Below are 11,474 nucleotides of genomic sequence, written 5' to 3' on the forward strand. Positions count from 1 at the left end.
TATGATTTGAAATGACGATTTTACCATCCCTCTGTAACGGATCCTGCAGAATATTTCTGGTATTTTCTGGTTCTAAATGGCACAACCAAGATCTCAAGCTAAATAGTGACATCTCAGCATCAGAATTATCGTATTAATACCTCTTCTGTTTGATAGATGGGTTCACAACCACCTTTCATCCTCTTCTCTTCAGTTTGGTTCTAGCACCTGAAGGATTTACTTTTCCTCAGGTTTGCTTTGCAGGATCGACCCATCATTCTATGCCCTTCAAGGAGTCATTCTGTAGCCATGAGTTTATATAGTGAGTGTTTGCAGCTTTATGCAGCATTGTGGAGTGAAAATTACTGGTTCACACTCAGTACTCGCACACACGTTGGGACTCAGTGCCATGACAGATTTCTCGATGCAGCCACATGATATGTCCCTGTTACAGGATGAATTAGTCCTTTGAGGAGACCCACTTAGATTTGGAGCCGTAGAAGTAAGAAGGATCAGTGACTCAATACTGAATAATGTGTGAAAACAACAAGATTACTAAAAGATTATTAACAATAAAAACTAGGTCTCTGATGAACGTTTCAAAGGAAGTGGACTATCTGCTTAGTCTCTGTAGCCACAGCAGTGGATGCTAGGTATTATTCCTCCTTTAAGTCCAAATTCTGAATCCATTTCAGCCTTTTGAGTCTCCTGTCCAAACATCCTCCAAACAAAAATAAAAGAACTGTGGATGCTAGAAATCTGAAACATAAGCTGAAAAAACTGCTGGAGAAACTCAGCAGGTCTGGCAGCAGCTGTGGAAAGAGAGAAGCAGAGTTCACATTGTGGATCCAGTGACCAATTCTGCAGAAGGGTCACTGAACACAAAATGTTAACTCAGTTTTTTCTGTCATCAGATTCTGCCAAACCGACTGAGTTTCTCCAGCAGTTTCTGTTTTATTCAAAACAAGAAACTGACAACCATGAGTTATAATCAAATTTGTTTTACAGGCACTGCAAGGCATGTAGACCCCACAGAACTAGGGCAGATTATACATCTGTTTGATCTGGTTTCCCACCTGCCATCAGCCAATTTGTGCTATCGATCAATGAAACACCATCAAGAGTATCCATTGTCCTGACTGTAGTTCAAAGGTTATTAATTGGAAAACCAAATCTAGCAAGAAGGGGGGAGAAACAATAGTTCAGAGAAAACAACAGCTGTAAAGTCCTTGAGGGAAAGGAACGGATCTACAGTTTAAAAAAGAATACAATTGTTTACTTTATTGATTTGAATAGACCAAAGTCTATGAAGTAACTTTTTTAAAAATTCAGAACAGAACTGCCTTTCCTGCACAGTATGGCTTTTAATTCTGAACTAGTTTCCTTTTCAAAGAAAGAATGAACCAATCTCATCCAGGGTGACCAAAGAAAGAGTAAGTTGACCTTCGCCGCACTTGAGTTAATGAAATGCCAAGAGAGGCTACGTCCCCTTTGATTGCTGTGCAGTAGCTGGTTGCTTTACATGTGACACTAGGAGAAAGTGAGGACTGCAGATGGTGGAGATCAGAGTCGAGAGTGTGTTGCTGGAAAGGCACAGCAGGTCATGCAGCATCCGAGGGGCAGGAGAGTCGACGTTTCAGGCATAAACTTGGATTCCTGATGGAGGGCTTATGCCTGAAAGGTCAATTCACCTGCTCCTCAGATGCTGCCTGACCTGCTGTGCTTTTCTAGCAACACACTCTCGACTGCTTTACATGGGCATGGGGTTTGGGCCCCAATTTTATTCCTCCTTCTGGGCTCTGCACCCCACCTGTGCTGATGCTTGTGTGTCTCTAATTTTTATCACTTCGTTGTTAGCAGCCATGCATTCAGCTGCCTGGGAATACCTTTCTTCAAGCTTTCCATCTCTCTCCAAACCTTTCTCACCTCCTTTACAATGCTCCTGAAATCTTTAACTCTGCCTTTGGTCACCTGTTGTTTGATTTGTTGTTGAATTTTATTTGATAATCATTCTTGTAGAGCACCTTGAAGGTTTACCACATTAAAGGTGCAATATAATACAAACAGGAGTAGGCATTATTTGTTAGTTTGAAAGGGAAACATATTTGAGAAACAGGATCCCAGATAGGGGTCCGTGCTATTTGGTGAGAAAGCATGATAAAGATTAAACTGGGGACAATGAAGACCCACGATGAGCCTTCCCCCTGATATTTTCTTCTCTGTCTTTTGTCCTAAGCTCCCTCAGTGCCTGTGTATCCATCTGCAAAGGCTCTCGTGGTCCAACCATGGGACACCTCTGAAACGCAATGAGCACGTGCAGTTCAGTGAGCTCCTCTCACTCGATACCTACAAGTACCGCAGCCCATCTCAGAGGCTGGGCCTACGCAGAATGAGCAGACCGGCCAGCACAGGGAGTTTACCACGCATGCTAGAGGGCACCAAGCCAGGTACTCACCATATTAACAGGAAACGCAGCGGGCAGCATTTAAAAACAATGCCAGGAGGCACTACCTCACGTTCTTTTGTTTCAATCAAGGTTTTTCATAAATTGAAGTTGATTTTTTTGGAGGATGTATCATTCTGTGTCACTACTCCAGCCTACCAAGAGATACATTTTGTTCCTTCAATTCTCTCGTCTCCAGCTGCTCCCAACTGGGTCATTATTACACAGAGCAGGCCCGCTCAACCGGCCTTTCTTCAGATTCTAGCTGTCTATTCAGTCACTGCTCATCTCACCTCCATCCCGCTTCCTCTGAACAAACTCAGTCCAACTGTTGAGCCAGATTAGAGCAAGGACTGATCACTGCAACCATCTCCATGGGATGTAGAATGTAATAGTGTGACTCGTCCACCATCTTCTGGTTAACTTGTGACTAGCCCTTACATCTGGTGCAGTGAGGTTGTTACCATATGCTCCCCCTCCCCATTCCTCTCTCATTGCTCTTCACCACCTCCAGTTTCTCAGCCAATAACCACTGAACTCAGCACGGAGGGAATCCTGTGGTGAGTAACTCACCTGACTCCCTAGAGTCTATCCGCCTCTGAAAAAGTCCAAGAGTGTGATTTAAATGCTTCACTTGCCAGGGTGAGTGCAGGTCCAATAATACTGAAGACGTTCAGCATCATTCAGGACAAAAAACTCACATGATTGGCACCACATCCATCACCTTCAACATTCACATGCATTGGCAACGGTATATAATAATTCTCTAAGAACATATTAGCAACACCTTCCAAACCTATGACCTTTATCACCGAGAAGGACAAGGGCATCAAATGCACTGGAACATCACCACTTACAGGTTCCCCTCCAATCAACACACCATCCTGACTTGAAACTATACCACCGTTACTTCACTGTGGCTAGGTTAACTTGCCTGCTTGATGTCACTGTGGCTGTACCTTGATCTCATGGACTGGTGCAGTTGAAGAAGGTAGCTCGCATCCATCTTCACCAGGGCAGTTAGGGCTGGCCGAGCCTGAAATGCCCACGTCTGATGAGAAAGATGAAGATTAAAGCTAAACATTCAGTAACAGATTAGGTTTCTAACTTTGAAGGAAACAACTTTGCTCCAAATATCCATTTCATTCTGTAGAAGCTGGGCACTTGACACAACTAGTGTTTCTTTTCACTGAACAATCCACCTATTTTCTGATCTAAGTCTATCATTCTAAGAATCGCTCTCACTTGTTTGTCCAGTTTCTCCTTAAATGTAATGGTGTTATTTTATTCACCCACTCCTACAAGAGGACTTACAATGTTCCTGCCACTCTTTGGGAAAAGACAATTTATTCAGCATCAGGTTCCAAGTGCCAAGACATTTAATCGTTTTATTAATGTGGTTAGAAAACCAATTTCAAAGAGGGCACATCTTATTTGAGTGTATACAACTTCAGGAAGATGATAAACACCAACCTCACAGCAAAATTAATTTCTCTTCAAATCTTCCCAAGGTGGCATGGAGGTGCTGTGTGCTTTTTACACTCAGTAAGGTGAACACTGCCAAACACCCAGTAAGATGACACGTAGTGTTAGAACATTGCCAACCTACCATTAACTGGAGTGCAGAGATGTGAGTTCCTAACTCCATCTACCTTCTGAATTACTGACGTGTGCTGCCATTGATGGCAGGCCAGATGTTTCTCTGCAGGGAGACAGTAACGAGGAATAATTGAAGGAACATCCCGAAGCAATTAATGTATAGCTCCTCTGTCAACCATCTCCCAAATCAGACATGTCCTTCAAACAGGATGACAGTGTAATCCTTATGAATAAGGGAATTAAACCAATCAGTGCAGAATAGCTATAAGTTTTTATTTCAATCACTGATGGATCCACCTGGCATTCTCTTGATTTCAGAATCATGGTTTGGTTTTATGTGTATAGAATGACTGCAGTTTGCTTTGAATATGACTGCTAATGACAGTCGATCTTTTACAAGTGCTGTTGACCCTACTTTTAAACATTTCATTGCTTCCCAGCAGCTATCAGTGAATTACTTCAAAAATGATACTTTAATTTCTTTTATTTCTCCGTTTCTCCTCTTTTAGGATCTACACAGCCCAGCCTTAGTAAAATGCAAGTTGCAAATGGAGCATGCTCATCATCTCTGCTGTCAACTTCCTTTGCAACCTCTCCGTCTCCTGTTACACAAAGTTACGCGTGAGTCTTTCTTTTTTTTTATTCTCCCAAAACTTAAAATTTAAGTTTGCTCTCAACAGAACTACGTGACCATCAATATGCACTCCAGAGTCATTTGATCCTTCAGACGGGTTTCAGGGATGGGTATGGTATTAAAGGTAGACAACCCTTTATCTGAAATCTGAAGGTTTTTAGTAGTTTATTTCTAATTAACAAGTTTGTTTGGCATGCAAACAGTTAACCCAACTCTACACCCACTTGATGCATGTCACTCAGATGTGACGTGAGGGGGCATGGCCCAGCACTGGCAAGCCTCAATTCTGTTTCAGGGCCCATTTTACTCAGTGAGTCTCCTGTCAGGTAAGATTTTTTTAAACTTCCACCATCTAACTGTCACTTATTCTGAAAATCTAAAAATTCTGAATTCTGAAAACCAGCTGGTCCCAAGCATTTCGGATAAAGGATAGTGCACCTGTACTCGTACTGGATTTCTGTGATTAAAGATCCTCTGGTTTAAATAATAGTGTTCCTTTAATGGAAAAAGATAAAGACCGAGAATTGAGCTCATTATCTTCTGGAAGAGGAAATGTTGCAGGCCAATGGGAAAAGAGCAAGGGAGAGAGAAGAATTGGTTCACTCTTTCAAAGTACTGGATCAGGCAGGATGGGCTGATCGGCCTGTACTGTATCATTCAGTATGTGCAGTAGAATACCACTTGTTAGTGCACATGCTTCCTATGAAGTGACTGGTGAGTACAATTGGTTGATGGCTACAATGCACTGCAGAATGATGAGATCAGAGCACAGGTCCTGTCCCTGTAGGTAGGTCCTGGAGGCCTGACTCCTGACATTACCCCACCCTTACCGATTGGAGCTCCTCAAACTATTTATAACCAATTGTCTCTCGCTATCTTGTGATTCTTTGTGGACACTGGCTAATTAGCTTATCTTACAGTGCCTTGTTGCATCCTTCCTGTGGTGCAACTTTTACAATCGACCCAATGTTTCTATTTACTGAAAAAAAGGTCTCAACTCTGCCAAGAAGGGATGGGCAACAGAGTGATAATTCCAAGCTGCTATTGAGACACTCTTCCCCTGACATTATTGAGACTGGAGTTTTCACTGAAATCTTGGAGAAGGTCACCCACTGGGTAAATGTCCATTAGAGTCGGGGAGGAGGGAGGTAAAAGAGAACCTTTCTTTCCAGTGTGAGCTTAATGTTCTGCTTCGTTCCCACAGCTCATCGATGTATTTGTTCCGACTGATGTCTGTGGTTGTCCATCACGGTGATATCCACTCGGGCCACTTTGTCACCTATCGCCGCTCGCCATCGGCATCGAAGTACCCAGCGGCCGTCAGCAACCATTGGCTGTGGATATCGGATGACACGGTACGCAGAGCCAGCCTGCAGGAAGTCCTCGCCTCCAATGCCTACCTGCTCTTCTATGAGCGAGTGCGGCCGCTGGTGAGGCGAGCGAGCCGCGAGCTCGGGCCAGAGGAGTGAGCTTGTAGGCAGAGCCAGCCTTTTGGCTGCTGCTGTGAAAGGACATGTAATCTTCATGGGTTCTTAGAGTAAACCAATTGCTGGAAGGAAATGGAGCCCCATTACTACCCACCCAGATTCCCAATATTTGTGCAGTGAACCAAAAAGATTGAGGTCTACCCATATTTAAATATTAATTTTCCACCTAATTCCATCTATAAAGAGAATAATAGTTACATATCTATACCTGTGTGCTTGAAACAGTTGAGAAATGTGTTTCTTCATGTGTGTAGTGTTATTGCAAAGAAAAGTCAGCGTCACTGAGCAGTGTCATGTTGGATTCATGAGTTGAAATCCTTAAGTGAGAATCAATTCATCTACGTATGTCTCCAAGTTGGAACCATTACCCCCTTGGGTGCTAGCTGTTTGAATATTTCTACAGTCATGACCCCGGTTTCCAGGGAACCATAGCAATAGAGGCATGGGTTTAGTGAGAGAGTTTTAAAGGAAGATTGAAGAAGTTCTCTTGAAGACCTGTGGGTATGTACACTGCATGTAGCATTTGTCCCAGGTTCCCCCTTCAGTCTGTGCTCATTCCAACATGTGACAATAGTTGGGGTTGCTACAAACTACCCCTTCACAGGGAGAGCAAAAATGTGGGTTCCAATTAACTGCCTGTAGATTGAGAGTCTGTCAGGTGAGGGCTAGAGAGTGGTGCCCCAGCTCTCTCAGATTTGTGCACTAACAATAAAGTCTTGGCTGAATTATTATAGGCCCACCACAGCCTGTGGAAGCAGCAAGAGCTGACAGCATCAGAAGCGGAGGGATTAGACGATATAGCTTCAAGATCATACAAATTAGTCTGGTTATAAATTGCCCATGTGTTATGCTCACTGTCTTGAAATGTGATGGGAGGAGGTGCTGATAATCCCTGAATGTAACAGGCAAGGTGATTTTCACCAGTTTTCAGAGAATGCATATCTCTATGCAATCATGCTGGCAATTGTGAGTCCTCATTCATAGGGACAAGTCTGATTGGCATGGCGTGCCTGTACAAAATAGCACAAAGTGAGTCATTTTATGATCAGACATAAAAGTTGTGATCTGCCAAACAGAAACAGACACATGTAGCAAACAAAATACCTCAGACAGGGCAAAGCTACAGATGACCTGATCTCTCATTGAAATGGGAAGAAATGATCCAGAGTTCCTGCTCCTGTTCACTTGTATAACTGTATATATGTGTTTACCATAGGGCGTGTGAGTAAGATCCATAGTATGACTTTTCTGCGTTTCTGGTTGAATGGCTGCCCACTGTCTGAGGCACTGAAGCTGCACGTGAGCTCGTGTCAGGGAAATTGGGAGGGCATTAAATAGCATTGTCATTACCATTCAGGGTAAAAGAGGGTAGGGTGTCTGTGTAGTGTGTTACATAAACAACTCCAGTCCATGATGTGAATATCGATGGCTCAATCAGTCTGGGTCATGTATGGTAGCTTTAGAGAACACAGTGGCACAGACAGCAAAGGTGGAAAGACTTAGGTTGAATTGGTCAGCTTTTGTCCATTTTGCCACATACAGTATTTATACGCCCTTCAGTTTTACTTACTATCTACTTTAAATTGAAAGTATAATTTCAATATTACCTAGACGTTGTTCCATTTCAGTATTAGTAATGTTGTGTGATGTTCAGTTGGATAAAGCAGTGGACGATAAGAATCTGTTGTAGAGAGGATTGGAGTGCATTGAATGGCACCCTCTCGCTGGCTGTTGGCAAACGCAGTATGGGACCAAATCATAATTATCAGGAACGCCTCAGGTAAAGTGGACCAGGGAGTTGACATTAGCTGGGGTGACAGAGACCTCCTTTGCACCAAAGGCCCCCCGGCCACCACCACCACCACTTTGCAAGTCTTTCTATGTAGACATTAGATGATGATTGTATCAGGCTTTGGCAGTGAAACTCAGTGTGATCACATGACCTACGGACACATGTGTTTTAGCAAAAGCTGTGCTCAACTCAGATAAAATCCCAGAAATGTCACTGATTTTGCCTTACAAAACCTTATTGGTGGTCACATCTCTGGTGAAAGCTTACCTTTAACATTGGAAACTTTGGAAAGAGGGCAAGAAATTTTGGGATAGTTGATTGGGAGGATGAGGGTGGGGGGGGGGCGAGGATTTTGTTCAGTAAAACAATCTTTGTCTAGTGGAATGGCAATAATATGCTGTCTATGTGCCGTTCATGTCAAGTCCAAGGTTGGTGTGGCAGTGGACTCAACCACCAGTTCTGGTGGCTGATGTGAGCCAAATCTCATTGGTTTTGATGGAATGACCACTTTCCCTTCCATCTCCACACTTTACATTATTGTGACGATTCCCCAGTTCTCAGTCATACACCTCTGATGATTGTTGGGTATAAGTAGTTACATAAATGCTGATCACCTTCCAGTATCTTACCTAGTCTTTGCCCAACCCTAGGCCTGGTGCATTTTTGACCTGACTTCCTCCGAGCAGTGATCACTAGTTTGGGAATAGTTGTTCCAGCCACGATCAGGAAGTTTTACAGGGAGTTGTAACAAGTTCTGGATCTAGAATTGTCCATTGAGTGATGTATTTACCCCTGGCTCAAAGGTCTCTGAGATCAGGCCAGTGAATGTTGGATGGGGTAGGTATAGTATGACCACTAAAACAATTTTACCAGGAGCAATCTGCCAGAACATTTTCTGATACCAACGCTCTCAGTAATGGAATTTGAGTTCTCAAAGTCCTCCCTAATATGGACAGACAGAATGTGGGGTGCAGTCCTGCTCACCTGGAGCTGGACTTTTTAGGTGGTTTGTATAATATCTGTCAATGGATATACAGCACCTAACCCACATTACTAGTTCAAATTAAACATTTATTTAAACTTACAATGCAAGAGATGAGCATGTTCAGGTGCCTGTTGGTTGAATTCAGTACAATGTCTTATACTGCCATGGAGTTGCAGTGGTTTGAAGCTGATGGGTTTATCGGAGACCTATGAATGTGATGGCTGCAAAAGACTATAAACTCCAACTGCTGGTTCTCATTCATTTTGTATTTCAATTGTTTCATAAGAACATCAGCAGGCCACTCAGTTAGATCTCGGCTGATCTATTCCTGCATTGTACCATCTCCTTTGACAGCCTTAACCAGTGCACTCAGCCTTCAAAGTTCCAATTATCCCATCAGCCTTTTAGGAGCAGATTTCCACCATCGTAAGTATGAAAAAATGCTTCCTGATATCATTCCTAAATGCTTGGGTGTAACGGTAATTTAAGATTGTCTTGGTAGTGTTGTTAAATATGTAACTATTCAGAAATCCCACTACTATTCTGTTCATTTAAGCAGTTTATCCCAAAGACTTAGGCTGTGCATCATGTGCTGTAGACAAGTCAAGGATAGAGACCCCTCAAAGTGCCCTTAGTTTTGTATGTTCACAAAAAGTCTGCTTTATCTTATACTTACTACATGTCAATAGGTCGGGAGAAGATGACCTTCCAATGCCACCAGAATTTTTTTTTGTGACTGTTAACTTGAGTCCATGCACTTCATTGTACGCATCAGACCTGTTTCTGAAAAAGCTTATTGCAAAATCAGTGCTTTCCTACCGAGAGGCATTGAAGGGCAGTGCCAAGGGAGTCTGATGTGCAGCAGGATTGTGTGAAAAAGTCCAAACTTTACAGTAAACACCTTGATATTCTACGTGCCCAGTCACGTGCCTCTGGTCTAGCCCAAAACAGACACCCTTCACTGTCAAGCCCTGACTTAGTTGTTGGTGTGCCAGTTATCACCCTGAATTTATAAAAAGAAGCTGTGTATTTGTTGTGCCAATGTGCAAGCTGGAGAGAGTGGGAAATGTTAAATATTGGATTTTTAATATTTTTGTGAGAAAAGTAATGATGTTCTGATTGTATAAACAAGAAACTGCAAAACGAAAGCAATTTTTGCACTAACTCATTAATTGTACATCTGTGTATATGTATATATGAATGAAATTATCGCAGGAAAGGTCAGTTTTAATTTGTCAGACAGAAAACTAATAAAGTTTACTTCTGGGCTAACAGAAAAGTTCCACTTTAGTGTGGAGTTTATCAATACTTCTCAGACACTTCCCTCCTAAACTCTTCAATGTGTCTAAACCAAGAATGTGTTCTGTTTCAACTCATTCTCCAGAATTGTGGAGACCCCCTTCCACCTCTATTCTTCCTAGGATACCATTTTTTGAAACTTAATGCCACCTCTTCCCTGCTCTTGTTCCCCCTTCTGTTTGGGCCCCTGACTTTTATCCGTGAAAATGAAAACAGGGAACAGAATTTGCTTGCTTCCTGCCCTAGTCACATATACCTTAGGGCTGTGTTTATGGGCAATGCTACTCTAGTGTGATATGGTCTGATAATTAATCACCCCTTTTACTAGAAACAAAGACTCTTACCAGAATTGAGATTTCAACAAATTCTTATCTATACTTTTCCTAAAATGTACACAAGGTGTTTGACATTGGCCTTCTGTGGTCTACCTATAATATTAGAATCAGGAGATCCCTTCAGGAGTTTGAGTTTCCACAGATACAGAGCAACATTAAAATGTATCACAGAAACTTTTGCTTCTTAACATTATAAGCTTGTAAAATCTTAGTCCCAAATAACATATTTATTAAGGTTAACAGAGTAAATACTGAAAGGATGTTTGCCCTCATTGGAGACTCTAGGACCAGAATAAAGTGCATGAATTTAAGACTGAGAAGGAGAAATTTCATCGCTGTGGAGTGTAGATCTTTAGAATTACTTGGCCCAGAGAGCTGTGGGGACAGGGTTCTTGTGTATATTTGAGGCTGAGATTATAGATTCTTGATTAGTTGGGGAATCGAGGGTTTTGTGGAAATGGCAGCAAAGTGGATGTAAGGAATTATCTTATTGAATGATGGAACAGGCCAAAGGGACTGAACAGCCTAATCCTGTTCCTATTTCTTATGGTCTTATTTAGATAAACCAAAGTATAACATTGTAACACAGACCGTTAAAACACCAATTGATTAGTCGATGTTGTCCTGACAGGGTTACAACCAATGATGGCTCACCGTAACATTAGTGCCCAAAATCATTTCTAATCTCAGTCCTGAATAGCCAAACCTTTGCCACGAGAATATTCCTTTTTGATTAACTCAAATCTATAAAAAATGCTTCTTGAGTGGCCTGTAATTTATGTAGCATGTGCTGAGTGATGCACTCTATGGGACTAGCATTCCTCGATCCTCGATTTGTCAACAAGTTGACTGATCTGAGCTGAGTCAATGGTTGGAGGACTACAATATGCTTCAGTGCACCTGGAGAAAGCAAACATACTT

General features: G+C 42.3%; 1 protein-coding gene across 2 annotated transcripts in view; it reads left to right on the forward strand.

The window, feature by feature from the left end:
- LOC140488106 (ubiquitin carboxyl-terminal hydrolase 30-like) overlaps positions 1–8,260 on the forward strand; it is a 36,652-nt gene extending 28,392 nt beyond the window's left edge. For both annotated transcript variants that reach the window (XM_072587870.1, XM_072587869.1), the window contains exons 11-13: positions 2,216–2,426; positions 4,531–4,642; positions 5,860–8,260. In XM_072587870.1, coding sequence (XP_072443971.1) covers positions 2,216–2,426; positions 4,531–4,642; positions 5,860–6,124 — 588 coding nt within the window. In that variant the 3' untranslated portion in view covers positions 6,125–8,260. The remainder of the gene's footprint in view (positions 1–2,215; positions 2,427–4,530; positions 4,643–5,859) is intronic.
- Positions 8,261–11,474: the final 3,214 nt, after the last annotated feature.

This window comes from Chiloscyllium punctatum, chromosome 17 (assembly GCF_047496795.1).
Source record: "Chiloscyllium punctatum isolate Juve2018m chromosome 17, sChiPun1.3, whole genome shotgun sequence".
Lineage (NCBI taxonomy): Eukaryota > Metazoa > Chordata > Chondrichthyes > Orectolobiformes > Hemiscylliidae > Chiloscyllium > Chiloscyllium punctatum.